Below are 25038 nucleotides of genomic sequence, written 5' to 3'. Positions count from 1 at the left end.
TATAAGCTGCTGAAAGAGCAATAGGTTCTCAACTGACGAACCATAGGCTGAGGACAGTCTTGAAGTAGTCACAATCTGGAGACCACGGCATCAATACCTTCGTTATTCGAAGACAGACTTCGGTCAGAGACTCAGAATGTATAAGCTGCTGAAAGAGCAATAGGTTCACAACTGACGAAACATAGGCTGAGGACAGTCTTGAAGTAGTCACAATCTGGAGACCACGGCATCAAAACCTTTAATATTCGAAGACAGACTTCGGCCAGAGATGCAGAATATATAAGCTGCTGAAAGAGCAATAGGTTTTCAATTGACGAAACATAGCTTGATCTCTTGAGGGCAGTCTTGAACAAGTCACAATCTAGAGACCACCACGTCAATACCTTCACATGTTAATAACCAGCTAGCTGGAAGTGTTGTCATAATCGGCTCATAACTGGTTAACCACGGTTCCGTCACTGAGGACATCATGAGCCAGTCACAATCTGGAGACCACAACGTCCGCACCTTCAAAATATGACAAGCTGGAAGTGTTGTCCTAATCGGCTCTCAACTGGTGGACCATGGTTTGAGGACAGTTTTTAATCTGTCACAATCTGGAGCCTATACATTGTCAACACCTTCAATGTTGAGGACGATTTTTGAGAGGATACACTTCATTTATAACCAGCTGCAAGAAATGTCCTGATACGTTCTCAACTGGTAACATATGAACTGAGGACATTATCTGGAGCCAGTCACAATCTGGAGACCACGGCATCAACACCTTCAATATTCTAAGACAGACTTCGGTCAGAGACTCAGAGTTTATTAACAGCCGGAAGAGCTATATGTTTCAACGGTTGAACCATAGCTTGATCTGAACAAGACACAATCAGGAGATGGAGCCTTCTGTGTTGGAGGACAGTCACTGGATTTATAACCAGCTGGAAGAGTAGTCTCTCATGTACACCAGTGAATAGAGTTTCTGATTTATACCATAAATCACGAGTACCAGCAAGTACATGTATTTCGCTTTAATACACATCAGTTTATCTCTCAATCTTTCAGCATCCAGCAAAATTTTCTAAATATCATGTATCGTTTGCAGATGCTGGCCACTTTAAAAATACCTCGTCCCAGGTCCAAGAAGATTTTAAACCCTATTCACTGCTGTACATCTGGAAACTTCTATACCTGGATCCAAGGTTGATTTTCTGATTTTGATGGCTTGGACAGGATATTTTTGTGCAAAATCTCAAAACCCATGATAGAATAGGAATATAGGGATGAAATTTGTCATGCAGCCTCTTCAGGCATCACTGAATACAATGGCAGTGATTTTTTTTAATTCCGCCCAACCGTTGCGGAAATAAAAGTTTGGTTTCTTAACTGCAAAAAGAAGGCAGCAATGAAATCCTTCTACTCTGTCTCACTGCTGAGAGGAGACTAACTTTTAAGACTCTTTCACCAATCACCAGGTCTGAAACATTTTTCAGAAGGAATTTGTTTGAATCTCTGCTCAATGTTGTTCATTTTGCCAGATAACAGCACTTAAATACTTTTTTCCAGTGTCTTAACCCTTCAGTGATGAGAGAGGACTGAATCTCACTTCTCATCATTCTGCCAAGGAAAGACAGCACTTTCCGGTTAAAATGGCTTGGAAGTTTGAACAACTTTGTTGTTCACTCTCAGAATAAGAGGACTATCAGTATCAATCCTTGAGTCCACATCAGTGTGTTCACCTTTGATATTAGGAGTCAGTTCTCCAAGTAACTGGACAAGGACAGCTATCTCAGTGAACTCTGTCCACTCCTCTTGTTGATGTAGATGGCACATGGGGGGTATGTCCAATACTAATCTTCTTCTGATGTCAGAAGTAGGTTGAGTTCCAGGTTACTTCTTGTTGGCAGACAAGAGTGCTTTTCTTGAACACACTGTTCATGGTTTGAATGGAAGACGAAAATTTTTGTTTTAATCATTATCATGATTTTTATTTATATTTCCCAGTAAATATTACTAGTAGCATCAACTAGAAGTATAAGTACACAGAATCTGCATTGTATTTTGAGGCATCAAATATTGAAATATACAGAGAATATCTAGGAATGGGAGAATCTTTTACACAATTCACAGCATTTCATAAGTTAATTGTTTTTAATTCTCAAGGACTTTGACCAAGTGAAATCTCTACAGTTCACGAGATTATCAAACTAAATCTTGATCATAAGATGCAACATAAGTACAGGAGTTATTCCACAAATGAACTTTAAAGGTAAAATATGGCTACTGTTTAATTTTTGATGCTATTTACCTACTGTGTAGACATTACTTAGCCAATTAGGGTGCGTCTGTTTCATAGGCCTATTACTCATAAGATTGGCTTTTTGTACACGCACCCCTACCATGTACACCGACTAAATAGTGCTGACACAGAATGTCAACTGTTGACAAGTCTATTGAAACTACATTCTCGAGTATAAACTTACAAACTACATCATACACATACAAAGTTCTTTATACAAATGTCATAATTACGAAGGGAATAGCTATATACAGTGTAGTTATCTTAATAAGTTAGGAAAGATTTCTACCATGGTCCTCAGGCCATGGTGCTGCAATTTCAAATTTGTGCCAATTTATTTTCCCAAACATGCCAAATGGGTGCATTTTCCAATGACAAAAACCATGAAGTTAAACATTTTCACGCCCCTAGATTTCACGGTTACATCCCATCTTGCAAAAATTGTGAGGCTTTCAGTAATTCATCTTTCAATGGTTGTGTCACAAGCATCATTATTATAATGCTGTTTTTCTTTTAATATCTCTTACAAATATATCAGCACTTTTCAACGGACAATACAGGCAAGGCCAATATGAAGGATTTTCATTTTCATTCAACATCTGTAACAATACTTTCTCATGCAATACAATCATACACGTTATTAAAGTTACTGAAATAGATGACAGCACCAGCTTCTACATGCAACAGTTGCCAAGAATTCATCACTTTTTTTCACATAACTGAATAGTTTGGGGCAACAATTTTGGTAAATTGTTGCCATATTTTCTGGTAGGTAAAGAAATTCAATATTGCACATATGTATACAAACAAAAGGACTGAGTGTCTTTGCAATACATTTTAAATCTAGTAAAGAATGTCTTTGATTTAACCTCAGAAAGTTCTAAAGTGATGGCTTTCTGATATCAAATATCTCATCGTTTGGTCGTTTAGTAAGCTCCTTCCGCCTGTCTGTAAACAGCATGATAGGAGTTCCTCAGGAGACAGTAGGGGAAGCATGACTCCAGTAGGTCCATCGTCAACCATGGCGACTCTTGCACAAGCTGAAATAGGAGAGGAAACCATTAGGTGGTTCATTGAACTCTTTCTGCTTGTCTCTCTAGGGCAAGTAAAAGATCCTACATAGGTGGACAGTAGCCTATAGTGGACTCCATACCTCCGGCAAAAATCCAATAGGGTTACGACGCCGGTAATGATATGATGATTGATAGGAGTTCCTCAATTTCGATTGATTGAAGCTCAAAATTTACCTGATCGAGAAGTAAGTAGACCGATTCCCTATTTTTGATGAGCTCCTTGTCTGTTTCTTGTCCAAGGCGGAGCAGACTTGATGACGCAAGCTGGAAGAATGAAATCACAATCAGAAATGTTGCAAATTAGAGGACAATGGGTGATATGAATAAAGACTAGAAAATGCTTTTACTTCAATTTTGTACAGAAAGGTCTAGTGTAAATGTACATGGAGTTTTAGATAAAAGCATTTGCTAGTCTTTATTCATATCACCCAATGGCTAATGGATAATGAAATATTCATTTTTTGAAAAGTGCCAATCATGGAATTGTCTCCTCACCGCCAAGAATTCCTTGAGTCTTTCCTCCACATCCCCCTGGTGGATAGTGAACAAAGCTGCAGCCAAACTATTGATGGCCTTTGCCAGGCAGTGGATATTGTTCGCATGACCTGAAGTAGAAAATCATATACATACACATGAAGTAATGAGTTTTTGATAATTAAATTAATTTCTTTCAAAATTCTACATATAATCTATATTTTTCTACAGAAATCCTTCACAAAATCTACAAAAAGAAAACAAAATTTTCATAGAAAGAGAAAACTGAATATCAAATGACTTACCTTCAAGTGCAGCCTTGTATACTGACTCTGGACTCATGGCTAACTTTGGTAAGGCCACAGCTACAAAGACCATCATCAAGCAGGCAACGTTGTACTCATCCTCCCCAAGCTCGGCTGAAAATAGACATGTCAGTTTAGAAGACCTTCCAAGAACACAGCAAAAAAACTGGCTAAGTTGACCAAGGTTCTGGAACTGTAGTCCCTTTGGTGGTCTGTTAATCAGGACACCCACACAAGCAACGCTGAGGAGTGCCTCAGGACTGATTGCCTCATCTGTCAAGGATGGCCCTGTAAACATTCTCTGGACACAACAGAGTAACCCTGAAACTTCTGCTGGCTGTCTGTTCTTTCTACATCATGTATACCTTCCAATTCCATCCTTAAACCTCAAATAAATCAGAATTTAATGACTGCCTTTGGCTTTGACTTGAAATATTGAAAAATAGTTTTTGAATAAATTATTTCACTGACACGGTTGTTAGTGATAACCACCATGCAAAATAGGATATATGAATAAACAGTAAACAGTTAGATACAACTTATCACTTAAAACAACAATGATTTTTGTAAGTAAACAAAATCTTTTAGTCAATTTGAACGAATAGCAAAAAGGCGAGGGATCTTGAATTTATTTTTGGGGTTTGATGATACTTCATTAGAATAACAACTTGAAAAGGTCAAAGCTAATAAAAAGAGACTAACATTGGTTTGTTCAGTAGCATTTGATTTAGAAAGGAAAGTATAGCCAGGTCAAATTCGGTCAGTAATAACCAGGAAAGAATACCTTGTACTACTATATTTGCTTTAGGTTGATAACATGCATGCCAAATTTTGGAGCAACAGGGCTAGGGAAAATCTAATTTTCAGAAGTGTCCTACCGACAGGCCATCCAATAATCGAGGATCGACGACGACCCGAGTGATCTGTGTGAATGGAATTACTGTATTAGCAATTGAGGCAAAATGTTGCTGTATGGGCTTTTTCAGAAGTAAATGACCACGTCCTTTTTTGGCTGCTGTGCAAAAACTGGGTCCTTGAAGAAATTGGCCCAGTAGTTTTAGTAGTGGCCCAAAATTGACATGGTCATTTACCTGTACTTCTCAAGAAGCCTAGAAAGTGCAAATCCTGAAATATATATCCTTGTGACCTACATTGGTAAAATACTACCTATCTATTGAAAAATGTGATGTTACGTTTATTTCACAATTTTAGCTGTATTAGTTAGAATACTGTACTGGTAATTCTCTTCATGACACACCCCATCATCTCTTAACTCTTCCAATATACCCCAGCAATTTCTCTTTAAAGGATCATTTTTTTCAATTTTCCATTAAGGGGGCTCTCTCTAAGGCAGAACCCTCAGCTTGAATCACGCCAAGTGTGACCCCAAAACAAAGTGAAGTGTAAGGGGTGCCAACTACAACACTTCGTTACTGTGTATAAAACTACACCTTCACCAGTACTCACTGGTACGCCAGTCAGCTAAAACAGGTAATAGCTAGCCTCATTAAAGTGATAATAGACAATCAAAAGAAAGGACAGGCTAGCAAGAAGTTGAATGAAACCACAACATGATAAAATGATGCAAAGCATAATCTGACATACTTTCGTAACTAATAATGTTTAAACTAGTTTTTAGAAATCACACAGACATACATGATTGTGGAATCGAGAAACCAAGGCTTTCTACATGTAATCTAGTCCTTCTGAGTAAAATATACAGGGTGAACACAAATCAAACAACCTGAAACAAACTGACACCAAACAAACATAAACTGGGAGAGCTTGGAAAATGTGAACCACATGCCTACCTAGCTGAGGGGTCTTACTAGTCCTTTTGTCTCCTGATGCTTGGGGTGGTGGGTTTGTGGCTTAAATAAAGGAAAATCGTTCACAACACAACATCAAGATGACATTACAATACAGAACTTACCTCAATGAGGGGGGAGTGGGGGGGGGGGGGGGACTGGACTTACAATTACAACATCTTAACTTTAAAGCAAGACATGCAGGGCACCTGTCTACCGATACAAACTTAAACATGCATCATTCTCAAAATTACCCAAAACTCTAGTTTCAGGACAGAAATTTGGTCAGATACAATGTAGGTAGGAGCGTACCAATATTATAGCCATCTTAGCTGAGATGCAATTGCAGGTGTTACCAGCTTAAAGCCCCTGGCAAACAAACATTTTTACAGACACGACCTGCAATAATTATCGACACAATAAGCAACAAAAAGATCACTGGTCACTGATGGGATGTGATAATTATTGTAGGTTGCTGTAACAAAAATCTCTTGTTTGCGGCCTGCTTAAGCAACATATCTACAACATAACCACAACATCAACAATAAACAGGGGCTCAGTATTTCTCCTTGCCTCACACCTACCTGTTTTCTGTGACCTGAGAGCAGCACAAAGTTGGGGATCGATGTTGCAGGGCATGCCGGCTGCAGATGCCATCTCATTCACAATCTGAATCAAACAAATCGAAACATTTTATTTAGAATACTGATGACAGCTTTCAGATTCTTTTGCAGGATATTTGGTCAGGAAGAGCAAATGAGCACCCTGAAATATGTTTATGATGTTCAATGAGATGATATGAATGAAGAGGCAGAGTGATAAACCTTTTATTACAATGGATAATATATGCAACCTTCTGCTTCATGTACCACTGCTCATAGAGTAGTACATAAATGACAACCCCTCCCCATTGAACAACAAGTTGAGAAGTAGCTGCTTGCTATGTTTATATCAACTTTCGTTTTTAAAGCACAATCCAAGTGTTGTGCCACACACAAGACTCTGTGCACTCGGGTGATTTAAACGCTGTGTGGCAAAGCTAGAAGTGAGTATGTCTGTGAATGCCAAGGTACCACTATCTGATCGTTGTATCATCAAGTTGGTTGGAGGCAGTGCTATAGTGGAAGCTAGCCGCATTAAAGAGGAAGTGCTTTTGGATTTTGTCTCAGGGAAACTAAAGAGGACTATCTTGAACCTATTGCTGGGGAATTCCATCCTATCGATTGGATCAGCTAAGCTTGGGGAGACTACCCAAAACCGAGGGGTATTCCCATGTTTTGAAAACGATAGGTTGTAGCCTTATGTGAATAAGACCAAACCCTCTTCAAAACAAATAACATGGGAGACAGAGGAAAGAACAATGAAATGAAAATAGTGTTGACTGAAAAAAGGGTTTAAATCCATTGAGAAGGAGATTCCATACATGTAAAAGGTACAGATGAATTAAGCAAGTCTCACAACGTCAAAAACTGGCGTGACAGAACTGACGGTCTCCACCTACGTACTCACCATGCTTATTTAACAATGAACCAAAATAAGCCACATTTTTGTACAAATTTCTACAGGAGCGAATGAGGATCATGCACTGCTTACAACAAAATACAACAACAATGATGAAGGCAAAATGGTCAGTAGATTAACTTTTAATTTGTTAGTCATATTGGCACATAATTTCAGATTCCCGATACCAGAAACTTCATAAAAAGGTCAGATTTGAAGAAAAGTTCTGAGAAGAGTTTTACCATTGACCCAAAATGTTTTCGATCAGGAAAATTGGTGATTTTTCAGTTACCCATAACCACGCGCTAAAACCATATAGGCAAAAGTACACTGATCAGTTGGAAGGATTATTCCAAAGGAGTCTAAACCTGCCCCAACCCAAAGCACAGCATGGAAAAGTGAGAGAAAAAATAAATTTACCAGTAAATAAGGGACTCCAACAAACATCTTTTCAGATTTTTTTCATGAGGGAAAGATTTGGCTGAAAAGGCCATTTTAGGGGAAACTGAAATTCTGTGCTAGTGTTGGGAACTAAAGGCTGTAGATTTCATCTCAATAAAGGGATATGTTCATTTTCTGAGACTATTCCTTGCTGAAGGGATGAGCTGCACGCCTGTCAAACTTAGAGAGACCCATCCAAGACAGGACCTTCAGCTACGCATCGAGTAGAAGCTGGAAAGCCCTGCCATTAATATCACCTCCACCAAGGCTGTCTCTTCAGTGAGGAATATCCGTTCAAGATGGGTCCATCCACAACCTGAATTCAGGACAGATTACAACATAGGCAAGCAGACTAACACCGAAATAGACAATAACAAACAAACCTGGTTCCGGATGGATGACAGCTGGATGGTAGGAAATAAACAGTAAATGATGATACGAGAATGGAGGCGAGGACACAAATGCAGTTTCAGCCCATGTAACCGTGAATGAGAATACTTTTCGTTTCTGCATGGTCACGTCCACACTCGTTCAATTCACACACACTCTCGTTTCATCTCAAACACCCAAGATATACAACGCACATGAGAAATGAAACAGGAAAAAATCAATTTGGAACTGATCTCCTGGTGTGTGGTTCTATTTTTCACGACACTGAAGGTGTGTTGATTTCTTTTCACCTTCTAGATCCACCCCTCAGTCACACAACTTATCAACATGAAAATCTCCTACTTCGTATTATCGGGCAGTGTTAAAATGATTAACAATAGGTGGTGCATGCAAGGACAGACATAGAAAAGTTTTTGACGGACTGATAGTTTGCAAGGAATGCTCTGAAAAGTCAGGAAATTCCAGATTTTTTACTCAAGATTGAAGATTGTTTTGGAAGGCTTCCGCAGTTAAGAACAAAAAGCAGACGAGCGCTATCTGAATGTTAGTTTTTTGCCAACCAAGATGGCTTCCATCTTAATGCGCTTTCGAAGTTAGGACAGACTTAGAGAGAAGGCAACAGAGCTTGATAGACACTGGGGAGAATTCATGCCCGTTGTCACAACAGAGCAGGCAACAGCATGATAGTTAAATAACATTTGTCAATTAAAGGGGCAAATGTTTACACTATGAACAGAATGATTTCCTCGAGCTCGTTATCGCTAGCTGCAAAACTACAGACGTTCTGTTCGAAACGATAGCATACGATAGAATAGATTTATGTTTTGGTCAAGTCTTCATGCCATATCTCCACACAAGGATGCATTGTTTAGCACAACTCCCCCAATTAGCAGACGGGCACACTAATTCAACAGGGAGTATTAAAGGTCAGGTATAATTCCATGCTAATTTTTACATGAACAGCAGACCTGGCCGAGGCATAGTTCTGCATGCCTCCACCAGGTGGCCAACATATAGGGAGTTAACGCTGGGGTGAATTCCATGCCAGTTATTACAGTAACCACAGAACTGACCTTTGTTGCCTTGTCTGGTTTCTATAAACAATTAGATGGTAAATCAAAATACATTTCCGTTTTTGTTTTACGATATCACAGATTTTCATGCTGAATTGATAACACCTTTTAGGCACCTTGTGGGTTAAAAACCCTTGAACCTGCTCATTCTATTTAAGTAATTTGGAATATGATACATTTCCCACATGAACTGTAATAAATCATAAAGCACTTTTAGTTAAAAGATGCACTTTATGTCATTGGTTAAAACACATGAACACATCACACATTCTATGTGCAAAACACATTGTTATGGTGATGTACTAGTCGTCGAGTTAATGAATCAGTTTGACAATTAAATGTTGAATTTTTTGAATGAAACAACTAAGGACTGAGGCTGCAATGATCACGAACAAGAAATATGCAACTTGCATTCTATTTGTTCAAAGGAAAGTTTCAGAGTGATACCCCAAAGACGTCGGGCCACATTCACAATTTGAACTAATGAAAGTTTATTTGCATCCAAAAACAATTAAACATTCTGTCCCTTTAATTGCAGAAAACAATTGCCTTAGTCAAAAGCCACCTCACAATATTTTCCTTGTCAAATCCACTTCAGTCCTCAATCTGTTTTCAAAAATGGCTACATGTGTCCATTTTTTGCAATACAAACCATTGAATCTTGACCCGCTGGAACATGTTGCTGGAAATCACGAATGGAACTCAGCAGGAATGGAATCCTGTTCTCAAGGACCTGAAATTCCGATTAGAAGTTCAAGTAAAACTCTCGCGTATATTATAAATGATGATTCTGAACATCATGCTTGATCTGATACAGTCCTGGTCTCGATTTTAGTACAAAGATCCGCAAGCAAGAAAAATTCCTCACTTACCAGCAATGTAGGAGGAAACTGGAGGCCCGAAAGGAACCAAATCTGTCAGAGGAGTCACCCTCATATCGGCAAACATTTTGAAAAGTCAAATGGTGCACTTCATCCCAAGGTTTTGAGTTGTTGACAGAATCGAACTATTCGCTGACTTACATCATTCAAAGCTTCTTGTGCGAGTGCGCGGAAACACAGTAGCACACCAACTATAGTCATCCTCTGCAGCACACTGTCAACATCTGAAAAAATATCAATGAAAAAATTCAGATTACACTTGGAAAGAACTTGTGAAAACATGACCAGAATTGACTAACCTCGAGTAAGAGCACTACAAGTTGTATAACATTCCTCTACGCATGTAGCTATGTTGCGCAGCCTCCAAGCCTCTAGTCTATCTGTACCACACATCCACAGAGACACCTTCAGATGACATGCCATTCAAACATTACTTAGTACGTGGCACTATGAATGCTAAAACTATTGTAAATCAAACAGGTTGCATCAGGATTTTTCTAAGTATCACCCCTCTCCTTTGTTAGGGGAAACATTTTGAGAAAACAGTTTCTCAAGCGAAGCTGTAGAGCATTATATCAGTATACTGATATTTCTGAAGTTGAGCACAGTTGTTCTCATCTGCAAATGGGCATAAGATCCCACCGCAGACAACCACCTAGTGTCAAGCAGCACCCTCATCAACATCGTCGATTAGGCACTTGAGATCAGAGAGAATCATTGTATCTAGTGAGGCAGAGAGAAACATGCAAAAGCCAGAGTGATCCATGCAGGATATTGAAATACTACCACCAAACCAAATACCAAGTTTTTAAAAGTTACATGCAAACTACACTGCTTTCCTCTGCATGCAGTGAGCCGCCAAACTTTCGCTGCATTATATTTTTGCTTTTTTGCATCAAAGGAAGAAATGTTTCACCATGTCTGCTGCTTGCTATACAATTAGCACAAGGATATTTGGTTAAGCTAGGAGCACACAGAATAAATTTGATGCGACATCATCCTGTACAAATAATTCTCTGTGTGCTCCTTGCTTCACGAGAACATATGCTTCAACATGTTCAAAGAAACGGCAAAATATCTAGATTGCACCATAGTCCGAGCAGTGGCGTGTTATTGCGACATTGTAACCCATGCCCCCCAAGCACTCGACATTTGCACATTTACAACAATAAAAGCATCATTTTTGTATTCTGCAGTTTTGTATGGTAAGTATTTTAGATCCCACTGCACATCAAGGGCTATATCACCAAAAGATTCCTCCAAATTTTTGGTAAGATTCCTCAACTAATAAGAATATGCAAGTGAACACAACAACAAAAGCAAACTATAAATTGTGAATAAAAATATTGAACTGTTAGTACTTTAATATTTGTTTCTAGACATGAAATTATCAAAAAGTTAAACTTCAAAATTAAGACTTTAAAAATGTAAGAATAAAGTACCATTAGATATTGTATGAATTTGGGAAGTGAAAGATTGTTGACAAAATTATAGCAGATATTGTTTGTTAGTCTTCATAGCTAAGCAAAGAGAACAAATTTTTTTTGATTTATCTAGTTACCCAAAATATCACTCAAAACCTAAACCTGGGTTCACCATAACCAAAAGTGCAAGAAACATTAAGTAGATTTTTCCAAAGGCTTTATAGGTATCTTTTATATTCCCCAAAGTTAGAATTCAGTGAAACACACCAAAATTACATATTTCCCCAACAAGTTTCCGACAAGGAAAGTTTTCCAAATTTTAAAGGGATAGCTATTGATATCTACAGCAGCCCAGATCGATGACATGTTATTTTAGTTCCGTTCTCAAATTGTTTGCCAAGCGTTATAATTATTCAAAAAAAATTGTCGACAATTCACGGACGCCAAAACGGAAAAAAATCCTAAGCATATGAGGAGAAAATGGAATGATATATACCAGGTTTCTTATTATTGCGATCTGAAATTTCAGAGTTAGTAGGATAAAAAGACATGGTGCATGACAAGAAGGGAAACAGAGAAAAAATGCAGATGAGGTCAAAATATCATGGCAGCCAAGTCAAGAAATTTGATATCTCTGATGTTGCCTGTACATGTGCTGTTTTGAAACTGAAAACTAAAGAATTACACAGAAATTGGAGAGTTCATAAAACAAGGTTCGATGAAAAAAAAATCCAATATTTTGGACAGAATTGGTTTCAGCAAGGAATAAGGTTTGCAAAATGACAAAGGTCTTGTTAAGGTGTACAATGCAGGTGCCAATGACTAAGGTCAGTTGTTGCCGCGACATCGAATAAATATCAAATCCTGTGATCACTGGTTTTACCAATAGGCACAACAGATAAAAAATATCTCTTTTGTCGGGCGCTTCATAATTAACAAGGATCATGGGAAACCAAACGAAAGCAATGGAGAGGAAAAAGGAGAGAGACGTAATTTCGAAATAGGGCAGAACAAAATTTAGGAATGACAACTATTGCTGTTATGAAATTCATGCCCTGAAATAAGATGCCAGCCATGCCATTTACATTTATATACAGTAAAACTGGTCAGTCTGCAGCACAGAATAAATATGGTCATCGTGCAGGAACGGAGGAACAACATTTCATGCACAACAGCCAGCCAAATGGTTCAGGTAAATCCTAAAACAGATTAAGCTGTTTTGGCACAGTATAATGCAATTGGTTTACTTTTTACGGAATTATATTTTGTAACAAACTGAGGCCATTACAACAAGAAGTGTTAATATCAATACAACTCATTCCATCAGGACAGGGGTTCATCAGTGAAGTGCAATGTAACATTACTTCAGTCATCGCCAGAATTCAGTGGATGGTGAAATTGAGAGGCAAGTGGACCTGAGAAAGGAGTGCCTTTGACCCCTACAAAAATCTATTGACAACGGATTCCGGCATCATGGCCACAACCAGTGTATTAATCTAAATCACAACTGCCATGACTGAAGTAAAGCTTAGATACAAGTACAGTCTGTGTCAAAAAATAATACACCTTCAAAAATGACTGTGAGTTGTTTATTATTAGATACTTGGTAAAGTAGAAATCTATTTCCAATCAGATATACTAGGTGTCCCAAAATAAACTGCAGTCAATTTTTAAAAGTGTATCATTTTTATTGGTACACTCAGTAGTTAAACGCTTCACTGGTTCCCCAAATAGTCATACAACAGGTGAATAGGCACTCCAAATAAACACCAGTCCGATATTTCATCTAGGAGTCTTACAGACGGCTAGCTTTGGTTCTTTTTGAATGAAAGAAAAGACAGATAGAGAAGGTAAATAAACGATAGGGTAGGAAGCAGACTTAATGCTTGACAATAGTCCAGCAACCGACTACATAAACAGGATTAAGCGCACATCCAGCTGAATGTTCATTTATCAACCAGGAGGAGCTGGGAGCTGTTGCTTTTGTACATCCCTACAGTAGTCAATCTCTCATTATTATAAAAGTATCGGTCTGAACTAAACTGAGAGTGATAGTTAAAATGACAAGAAATTTAGTCACTTTGGATTAGATCACCAATGCGGGATGCACGTGGGAAGCCAGTTGATGGTAAATATGTAAAAAAAGAAAAATAATCAACAAAATCATGAGGTTGTACCTCGGGTGTTGCAACTACACTAAGGGGAAGGAATATGGCTGCATAGTCTGCGTATAATTTCTTGATTGCAATCAGACTCAGCTTGTAACTAAAACTATCAAATGATGACACGACATGTAGCCTACCAAATAATGCAAAAATTTCTACGGAAGTATAGTAACGCTATTGACAGGGTTAGGATAGCTGGGGGATACAAAGTCATTAAGAGATCTACGAGGTAACTACAGGTTGGGATTAATCAGGAGAATTGAAAATGACTATGTTTGTTACCTACCCTAACCCATTTTAAAAACCAGATTGTCCTTGATAGTATATTAGAAATCTTATCACATCCACAGGCAAAAGTACCTTGAGTAAATATTTCATCCATACAGTATGGTCTTCATCAGTCCTATGGTTGACTGAGGTCACCTGATGACAACAGATGACTTCTGGGATGGAGGATCCGAGGATCTGACCGTGTGTGGGAAAGTTGAAGACCCCTGTGTCTGTTCTTATCTGGCTTGTTCCTGCAGAGGTGTATTGCATCCCTCCATTTCCGGCTCAAGAAGTTGGTGTCAACAAATTATAAATTATCATCGTCACCTGTTGTCCTCAGGCAACCTATGTCACCCATAGTGCTGACAAAATCCACAGTGAATGGATATAAGATCAAGGGAAAATTCTTACTGCTTGTGATGAAAGAGTTCTGATATAATATCAAGAACCTAGCTGACAATCTTTTTGGATCGATGAGATTGTCCTTTGCCTAACCCCCCAGCATCCACATGTCAAGGCTATGACCATTCATAATTCAGCCCACACTACTCTCAATCTATTCAACAAAGTGAGACTTACTTCCCAGCCTCCTGAACAAGTCCTTCATCTGCTCTGGCTTATCGTAGCTGCTTCTCAAGCTTGATAAGATGTCTTTGTTGGCCACAACCATTTTCTGAAAGGAGAGGTAAATGGGAAACGCAAGATTCAACACAGGATTCAAGATGAGCGAGACCCGATTCAAGATCTTTTGGCCCAAATTCAAGGTGTCAGGGCCAGATTTAAGATGTTTGGGCCCTGATTTTAGCTGTATAGGCCCCGATTCAAGGTGTTTGGGCCCGAATTCAAGATGTTCGGCCTTGATTCAAGATGTTGCTACTTTAGTAAATATCACCATCACAAACATCAAAGCAGATTTTGGTACGAATCGGTCATTTCTAACCAATTGCATCTATGAGAGTGAGAAACCCGGTAAAGAAAAGCACTTGTCAGAACAGTATCCTCAAAAGAAACAATCTTCTGCATTCCAAACACAGTGCCCCCTACCTTGAGTTCGTCCACCTGACTGGAGATGTGCCACATCAGCCTCTGGCTCAGGTATCTCATTCCATATGGACCAATCAACTCAGCTAGGGCACGCAGTTCTGAAAATTTATATGCAACCATTAGCTTCAAGCGCGAATGAATTAGTTGAATCAGGCCTATTGACATCACAATCCAGACAGGCCTGTCTAGGCTTGAAGCTCATACCTTGTCAGGAGTATTAAAGGCCCTTTAAATGTGTCGTCTCACTTAATTGGGAGTTCTGACTCAGTGAAAGTGTTCAGAGTCTTTTCTCACAAAGATATCTTTCCATGGTAGGGCGAGATGAGGAGGAAACAGGGTTTTTCCTGGGTCAACATGATGACCTACCCATGATGTCAGCATATTCCTCTGCTGTGAATGGGAGAGCTCCCTCGCCGCCTAAGTTGACAAAAGCTTTCTGACTGGGAGAATACACAATATGGCCTGAGCTAACTCGACGGAGGAGAACTTCAAGGTACCTGCATACAGGGAGATGAAACACAATATATATTATATCACAGCCAATTCACAGAGCACATTTGCTAAAGTGAGGATCAGAATAATCGTTTTACCTTAAGTGATGTTCATGATGATGACAATATTTATTCAGGGAATCTAATCGAACTTTGATAAACCTCTTACATTAGAAGTCAGGGAAAAAACAGAAATCGTCAAAAAATCTGACAAGTCACAGCCCTTATTCACAGTACTGTCTATATGCTTTCCATCGCTCTATAAGCATGGACCATGTAAAATGGAAATGAAACATTATTAAACACATCTGGCGCATAGCACATACCAGTCAGTGTAGTTGGAAGTTATGGTTCTGTCTCCAGCAAAGCTGTCGGTGGGCTGAGTCTGTTGTAACAACACATTATTGAAGACTCGAGTAACATCAATATGGACTGAAAATGAAATCAGCAATGCATTTAGTTGTTTGTGTAGTACAATTCATCAACATGCTTGGCAAGGGCATCCAAAATATTGTTCTGGTATGATAGCTGGAAGGTACCGAAAGCCAACTTCTAGATCATATGGAACCTATGATTGGCAACTAGGCTGCGGAGAACACTAATCACGCTGTGCGACCAATGTTTCAACTTACTGTAGTTTTCCAGACTCTGTAGCACACTCATCATTGCCTGCACATTACTCAGGAGTTCCGATGGTTTGGCTATTTCACATGTCTCTGGGTTATACATCATGATGCCAACCAGTGTCCTTGAAATACAACAGAAATGAAAGTCAGCATTACATTGAACAAACCCAACACAGCCATCCAAGGATATGTGGTTCAAATCTCAGTCAAGGCAACTTGATTTTTTGTACTTTCATTATTACCTGTAAGCAAGAGACCTTCACTCTTAAATATGCCGATTCTGCTACCTAATGGTCCCTTTCATTCAATGTGATGACTATTAGACAGGACACATTCCAGTTAAAGACAGCATTTTCAGTCCCTAAAGTTCCTTATTATAATTTTAAAACACCAAGAACTTGTAACTGGAAATTAACCTTTACTGACTTCCCAAAGGATACAAGGCATTCATCGACTTACTTGTTAAATCTCACTTCAAGTTGTTGTGTGAAGAATTCCCTGGGTACAAAGCCATGCTCCCAGACAGTTATGACACTGCAGTAGTTCAATGCATAGCAAAGTTCGGTTAGAGCCATGTGCAGTTTGTCAATCCTAGGAAAAGAAGAAGAAGGAGATGAGAATTGTTTCATGTACAACTTTTTTCAACTTCTCTTATTCTGAAACTTCCAGAACACAAGTGGCATAGATAAAATTTCGACGACTCTTCCTCAAACTTCTCCAAGGGAGCACAATACTGGATTGACCACACATCAAATTGCCCTCCCAACCTGAAAACTTTACAGAAGGCAATTGGTATTCACCTTTTGAAGTCTTCTCTGTGCTTTCTATAGCTCTCCTGGCCTGGCTTATCAGGTTCTTGCGTCTTTTTCCCCTGGCTTTTGGCTTTCTTTTGGCTCATCGCTTGTGCGGTCTGCGCAGCACAATTCTTCGGCAGCAACTAAAAGCATATAAAAGACAAAGATATAAATCTATTTAAAAATTAAAACTACGAGTACCAAATAAATCTTCCCCCCAACGTCCATACTTGAATGAATGAATAAATGAAATTATCTTTTGTATAGCGCCTTTCCCACTGAATACAATGTTCAAAAGTGCTCACACTCCAAAATGCTCGCGGAAGAGGAAAGTTTTCATGTTTTTTTGGAAGGTGATGGAGTCAGTTTCTTTCCTCAGGTCATGGCCTAGTGAGTTCCACATTCGAGGGGCATGCACTGAGAATGCCCTTGCCCCATACTTCCCACAGTTGACCAGCTCCTTCACATGCAGGTAAAAATTAGCACATTATCATGGCGAGAACTTCAATCACTCACTTTGTCTGTCATAATCCTCTGTTCGTCGCACACGGCGACAATGACCTGGTTGACTTCCTCGGACATCTCCTTGATGAACCAATGAGCATACTGGACACTTGTCGTACCAATCGAGTTGCGCTGCAAGAGAGATGATTTTTTAAAGATAACATATCAGTCATGTCAGTGCATTTTATTGTTAAAACTTTAAAAATAGCCTTAAAGGCCTATGCCCATCTAAGCATTTCTGTTCTCTGTGTTGCAGGGAAATAGAAAATTGGAAAAATTTCATCCCAGATGTCGGCTTACCTCTTCAGGACAGAGCTCATGTGTCGCGTTCATGAAGTGTGCACAGATCATTGGGAAGGCTATGCTGTAGCGATGCTGGGCAGGGAACTCCATGCAGTGTTTGAACTGCTGCTCAAATAAGGTGGTGTAGAAACTGAAACAAAAGACAATTAACAATTTACTTTTATTTTGGACAATCAGATACTCTAAATCCTTCCATTTTTGCGGCCCTAAATGCTCACTAAGGTACAGGTAAATATCATCCGACTATGCAATTACGATTTAACCCCCATCATTCCTGAAACCTTTCAGTAAAACTCAATCAGCAGTACAACCTGAGCACTGAGTACCCATTTATATACCTGGGTGGAGTAAGGAAAGTTAGATGGAGAGACCTGCAGAGAATCTTACGACGACTCTGTGGTTCAACCAGGGACCACTTGGACACTAGCCGACTGTCAGAGCCACAAGTCTTCATCAGCTCCACTAAGGTTTAAAGGTGCTATGCAAAAGTCTTCTTCAACATTTAAGCTTACCAGTAGAGTGAAAGATCAGATGTCTCCAAGAGCATCTCGTCCAACGAGTCAACCATCTTTGTATGGAAAGTGACGCTGTTGAGATGGTGCGCTATTTTGTGATGATTGTGAAGATTAAATGCCGCCTTGCTGATGCTTGTATAGGCCTGAAGACGGAACCAGTCCAGGCGTATTCCACGGAAATCAAACAGCTCATTTTCCTCGACTGAAAAATGTGAGATGTTGACAATAAGGTGATTGACATGAAAAGTGCTGATGTATGACGAAATATTACACGTACACAAGAACAAGGGGACAAGTCTCAACATGGGCTAACCCTGGCTATGACAGTAGAAGCTCTCTATTAAGGACACCCTTGGGACTGAGAAATGTTGTCCTTGATAGAGAGGTCTCCTGATAACAGAAGTCAAATTCAATGGAAATGACCATCTGGGACCAAATGCAGTGTCTCGATTGAGAGGGGTTTCACTGAATATTAACAATACATTCAGAACCAAAAAAATCTGCAATCGTGCTCATTACAAAACTTGAAGAAAGCCCCAAAGTTTATCATTACTACATTAGGTCAAATACTAAACTACCTTACCTTGTTTGACTGACAATGCCTGCATGGTACTACAGAATGATGACATGATGACGGACTCGTCTTCCGGTAATGCCGTCATTGTCTGCATGAGCTCATTCAGCAAGGGCGCATCATACCCAGACATCATCTGAATGTAATACCGCTGCAGAACCTGGTTGTACTTCTTGACCAGAGCTGAAAGAAGGAAGGTCAACTAAAGCATAATAATGTACCACACAGTATTGAAAACAATCACAATTTCTTCCAACAATCCGACCTACTGGAAACAGAGAAAAGCAAAAACCTCAGCACAAATAGACTCAAACATCGCTATATGAAGTTTTTTATTTCAAGAGAACCTACCCCTCAACTCCTCAACATGAAACAACAACTCCGGCAGCTGTCTGTCCACAAACTCCTCAACTGGTACTCTCATTCCTTTCCTAACCGGTGGGTTCGCTGCATGACGTAACAGCCATTTAATCTCATCTCGTGCCATGGTAAGCGCCACGAAAATGTAGCGAGCTTTTGGCCCAAGTAATCCTGGTTGATCGGTGAAGAGTAGTGCGAGTTCTTTCAGTGCTGTTCGCAAGAATTTTCTACGATCCTTATGCATGGTTGGTCTGAAAAGAATTGAAATATGCTGGTTGATTCACACCTAATGGTAGTGGTAGCTGCGAGTGCATTCTGAAGCAGTGTTTTCCCTGGCTTCCAAACTGATGACTTCTTTATTTTAACCAGCTAGACTAATATACTTACGCAGTTTGTATAGCTGTCTGATGCAGTTCCTTAACTTCATTAGTCTTCTTGGTATACCTGGAATGAGCCAATTAAACTACATATAATTTATCCACCAACCAGGCATCATAGAACTCCGTTCAAAGACGTTTCACTACCCTGATTACACATCTTGGGCAAACCCAAAATTATGGTGATTCGAATGATTAATCCGAAGTGTGATCTGCTGATTCTTTTGCACCAAAAGAGTGGGGAAAAGATCTTCCATTCGATTTTCTACACCCATTTCGCTGCAAATTATGACATGTTTTTGACATTTTTGGATTTTTGACATTTTACACTATTTCGATGTACAGAGCATTTTAACCTACCCTTTAATGCCCTCGAAGACCTGGCTGATGAATGGATGTATGGCTAGCACCTCATCCCTGCACAAGTCGATGACGTAGCAAGATGTCAGCGCCGCCTTCCACAGCTCTTGTGCAGCAGGCAATGGCATTAACTGTTGATGGCAGAGGACATAGCCCACTGAAACAGGAAAAATCAAGATCATGATAGGGGAACAGGGAGGACTTTCTGACCTTCGCCAGTTTACATCAGATACTATGCACTCATGGGCAGAAGTACAATGGCCTGGCCATATTGACTGGCGTGTAAGAATGCTGAACATCAAAGTGACTTACTTATAATCCACCTTTCAAGAACCTCCACAGAAATGTATTCGCATGGCATCTGAAACCGGAAAATCAATGATTATTCAATGTATAGAATCAAATATAGACTAATAGGAACCCGTTTGGTGGCAAACACAAGGATATCCACACTTTGATAACACGAAACACAATAAATATAACACAATCTATTGCAATTGTGACTCATTTGAGTACTGTGGCTACATGAGTACCATGTACAATGTTTGGCCAAGCAACAACTGCATGGACATTACCTACACAACTCACAATAGAACACCCAGACTTACAAGCTGAGAAACAGGCAAGGAACAAGAAGATTGTTGATAACACAATTCACTAAAAGTTCCATTTGCCAAGGTATCCTTATGAAATATGACACAAGAAAGATTTGACTCAAAGTATTTGACCAAAGACTGGGTAACCAGACCAAGAGGGTGCCATCCCACATGTAGAAAAACAGCAGTGATAAACGTTACTGCCTATGACCGAGTGTGAGCACAGGAGAACATTCAAGCTACTCACCGCATCATACGGAACATAACTCATGATTTTATTTGGTTCAGCAATGAGACTGAGAACTTGAGTGCCCCTCATGTCAACTGCAGGCTGGTTTCGTCGTTGGTAGACAGGGGCTAATGACAGGAGAGCTTGGTTCACAAGCTGTAAAAATGAAACAAAATTTTACACTGAAATACCGTACCATAAACCGGAATATTTTCACGAACATTTTATTTTCGCGGATTTTGCAAGTAACCTAGAAATCACGAAAAAATACTTTGCTGTTTTTTGTTGCTATTGATTTGATTACCTGTGTGCCCTTCACTCAACCAAGTTCACTTTGATAGGAAGTTACAACGAGACTTTCTGACAAATCTTCAATGATATATCATACCTTGCTGTGAGGTACAAACTCCTCACACATTTTCTTCCAAGGTGGGTCATAATCCAACACCATCTGACCAAGACGAGGGTAGTTCTCAGCTCTGAAGGGAAAAACAAATACCTGAATGAAATACCTGAATGAATTCAGGCCTCTTTTGCGATATTCTAGGTCTGTACATCCAATTCCTAAGAGTGATACTATGATGCGATTTACAACTTTGCGGAAATACGTCCGTTTTTATTTGTTGATCACAAATGTAAAGCTCAAATTTTCCATTTTTGATCAGATTTATTATAAAATCGCTGTTTTAATCGAATGTAAACCACCGCGACCGCGAAAATGTTCATGTTGTGACGTCATCAACGAAAAACGTCGTCGGCGTAGCGCAATTTCAACGGCATCGAAGCGAGCCGTCCGGGCGGGATTAAAACCATAAATTTCTAGAAAATGTGCATTTCGATTCGAAAACCTTAACGATTTATGAGAAAGTGAGGTAGTCATTTGTCAAAAACAGCTAAAACATTATGTGGTGAAATTTGACACGAGTTACCCTTTAAACACACTTTAAACAGTGGTATGTTTCAGTAAGTCATGAGTGACACATACCTGTTGTAACATTGTCACATTCCACCTAATCAAATCTACTGAGTTAAATGCAAAGAAAATCCTGCAGAATGAAATTAAAAACACGCACCCTTTTGAAAATTGCAGCTCATGTGCATGATTGTATAAGCCAAGGACAGCCTTGCGATCGTCGATGCGGAAGATAAGTAACATAATTGAGAAATAGGTCACCATCAGGTCAAGGTAGCCTTTGGTCAGGTCATAACACAGCGTCTGAAAATAACAAGGATTTGCATGTAAAGGATGAGATGATCTCTTCAATGTGCTTGTTCTTCCCTATTTCATACCTTACTGTAAATAACTCTTTGATCCTTTAACAGGGAATTACAATTTCCTCATCTTCTCACAGAATGGTCCTCTGGTGTCACACTTTAAAGTGTTCTTCTATTGGCAGTCAAGCTAGGACACTTTTGACAGAAGTAGCACCAGACCAGAGGGGGTGGGGGCGAAATCCTGCCACTGCAGATTCTATTCTTGTCTTGAGCAGGGAAACGGACAGTCTGTGTACTGTAAAGCAGTAGACGATTACTTAATATGAGAGTAAGCTAATCAGTACTCACAATATCTAAATAGACCTGACAGGCATCAAATGTGGTCAACAGGTTGGTGACATGATCCTGTAAAAGTAAACAAGACAGTTTAGATATAGATTTATCATTTTGACAATAGGATATTGGCATCCCATTCCCAATAATAGGTGGCACTGATTTTCGCGAGGGTATCATATGCGTCAAAATCAAGTCAAAACTCAGACAAAACTGATGTCAGAGATATAAAATCTTACATGAAACAAGAAGCCTACTAGTATTGTTATTTTGCAGTTTAGTCTTACCTTGAATATGAGAATATCGACAAACGTGTCATAATACAAGGCCAGAGATTTACAGATCTCTGACTTCATAACATTCACAGACTGCAGTTCTTTCTGAAAAGGGAAATCAACACAGTTCAAAATACCTTTAAAGAAAACCTTTCACTCCAAAGTTTTAATGATAAATAAATGAACAGAAACATGACACAACCAATGAATCGGTCCCAATAGTCTTACAATTGTGCTCACAGTCACAATTCAAACATGTGATCTTCTGCCTGCCCAATGCCTGCTCTTGTGACAAGGCAAATATTAAGGGCTGTTTTCTTTCTCACATCTTTATTTTTTATGACCTGCAAACCCCCATCAACTCTTACCGCTTTTGAATCCAGATTGGGGAACTTTTTCACAATTGGTCGAATGCAGTTCTCCAAAGACTTGTCTGTGAGGAAACTGGGTTTGAGTTCAGGGTTGCCAAGCATCTGAAAATGGAATGTTCATGATTGAAAACTGCCGTTTGTTTTGTTACTGTTTGGCCTGAACCTGCGGTTGTCCATGTTGAAACAATATATGGTAGTTTGAATTTCAAAGTCAATACTACAATCAAGATGTACAGACCGGGGGAGCTGGCAGTACGTACCCATAAGTCTTTGCGGTAGTCTCGCGCGTACCGGATATAACCCATCAAGCTTTTCTCCTTCAGAGAAATACTGCGTTGCGCTCAAGTGCCTTAAAAGGCTGTGAACAAAATTAACGTTCGACCAATGAGAAAGCCACATTACCCTGCATACGAGGTTGGACGCGTGATCACTTAGTGACAAGTAAAAATAGAATCAGACCACATGTTTCTATATGTCAGAATGCTGCCGTTTGCGCTGTAGTACACGTGTGTTGTCCAAATTTTCGATTTCAAGCAAGTTTAAGGCCAACCTCGTGTCCACCAGACTAATGCATAATTGGCAGTTGAGCGCAACGCAGTATTTCTCTGAAGGAGAAAAGCTTGACAGGTTATACGGTTATATCCGGTACGCGCGAGACTACCGCAAAGACTTATGGGTACGTACTGCCAGCTCCCCCGGTCTGTACATCTTGATTGTCGTATGAGGAGGATTTTTAAGGGTAAAATGATTAATTAACAAAAGCTCTGCACTGGGCAAACAAGGTTCGGTCATTACCAAAACATCTAGGCCCATCTGGTGCAAGACCAGTAGGCCTGGTTGATTGAGAACTGCGTTGTGCTCAGCCATGCATCTGTGATGGTAAATTGGATTTCTTGGTGCCATACGAAAGAGGATATCATAAGGTAATAAATGGTGGTTGCCAATTTCCAAATTTTTCAGCAATGTCCAAGAAATTAACAAATTAATCTCGGTTTCCTTTTTTTGAAACACACTGTAGGCCTAAGACTACATTTCAGTTGACAATGACATACCCTTTTGATGTTATATGTGCGTGTTAAAATGCCGGTGCCACGATCGTTGAGGATTGTAAGCCTTTCAGCCAGCTTCTGCTGACTTGGAATCATTCCCCGTGACATTATTGACTGTTTATTTGGTCAAAATATCAACGAATTTTCATCTTCCTGGAAAATAAACAAAAGCGGAAGTAGAACAGCAAATTGGACTAAGTTGATCGAATCACACGAACTGGTCGAGTTGGTCACACGAAACCACGCTCACGCCCAGTCTATTTATAGAACAACTAACCCTGTCTCAGGTGCTTGTTTTGTGAACTTCATACATCACAACGATTCACTGACCTTTTCTCTGAGAAACGAGGTTGTACGGCAATGGATTGCATACACTTACCACAGGGACTTAGACTTTCCCAGCTCTTTTATTCACATCCTCATCACCAAATATTTGTAGCTCAAGACAAGAAAGTAATAAAAATTTAGAGCTCCCTGATTTAGGCATCTCAGATAAATTCCAATGCGTAACTTATGAATTTTATGTCTGGTAAAAGTTGATATTTTCCACATCCCTATGAACATTCTCCTGCAAGACTGTTTTCCCAACATGTCACAGGCACGTGAAAATAAGGGCACTCTCACGTGTCAGTGTCAGTGGGATGTGTCTGTCAGTCAAGGAGGTTGTGGGGGGGGTGCCTTTGAGCTCTTATTTTCATGTGCCTGACAACCAAGTCCGCTTGACTGGAAGTTTAAACAAATTCTTTGATCATAAAGGTGCCGAGACCTGCCTGTGTCTTCTGGTGTGGGTGTTTGGACCAACTATTTGCTCTCCCTTCCCAGGATAGGCCATCCTAGAGCATGCCCTGAGAGTATGGATTCAACCTGCTTGATATTGTCACTGGTTTTGTGTCATCCCAGGTTGAACTCACAGGCTCTTCAACATCCAGTTGTG

At 39.6% G+C, this 25038-nt stretch overlaps 1 protein-coding gene across 11 annotated transcripts; it reads right to left on the bottom strand.

The window, feature by feature from the left end:
- Window positions 1-1957: 1957 nt before the first annotated feature.
- Window positions 1958-24298, bottom strand: LOC135491966 (nck-associated protein 1-like). Of its 11 annotated transcripts, none has more exons than XM_064777959.1 (33): window positions 24108-24298; window positions 23053-23157; window positions 22697-22789; window positions 22425-22481; window positions 21935-22077; window positions 21250-21340; window positions 20880-21017; window positions 20349-20397; window positions 20037-20193; window positions 19687-19743; window positions 19291-19550; window positions 18949-19122; window positions 18363-18567; window positions 17848-17980; window positions 17560-17679; window positions 17050-17186; window positions 16709-16840; window positions 16256-16371; window positions 15950-16055; window positions 15499-15629; window positions 15133-15230; window positions 14668-14761; window positions 12150-12170; window positions 10371-10453; window positions 10001-10081; window positions 9349-9369; window positions 6529-6613; window positions 5948-6007; window positions 5015-5059; window positions 4137-4250; window positions 3853-3962; window positions 3532-3621; window positions 1958-3324 (listed from the first exon to the last, which is right to left on the bottom strand). In XM_064777959.1, exons 1-33 carry the CDS (start codon window positions 24210-24212, stop codon window positions 3211-3213), a joined length of 3525 nt encoding a protein of 1174 aa, XP_064634029.1. In that variant the 5' UTR covers window positions 24213-24298; the 3' UTR covers window positions 1958-3210. The 11 variants fall into 11 exon arrangements, with proteins under 11 accessions (XP_064634029.1, XP_064634032.1, XP_064634028.1 ...); XM_064777962.1 differs by lacking the exons at window positions 5015-5059; window positions 9349-9369 and adding exons at window positions 5604-5618; window positions 8269-8289; XM_064777958.1 differs by lacking the exon at window positions 9349-9369 and adding an exon at window positions 8269-8289.
- Window positions 24299-25038: the final 740 nt, after the last annotated feature.

Source organism: Lineus longissimus, chromosome 8, assembly GCF_910592395.1.
Source record: "Lineus longissimus chromosome 8, tnLinLong1.2, whole genome shotgun sequence".
Taxonomy (NCBI): Eukaryota; Metazoa; Nemertea; class Pilidiophora; order Heteronemertea; family Lineidae; genus Lineus; species Lineus longissimus.
The sequence above is the reverse complement of the archived record's forward strand: the minus strand, read 5'-3'. Positions and strand labels throughout refer to the sequence as shown.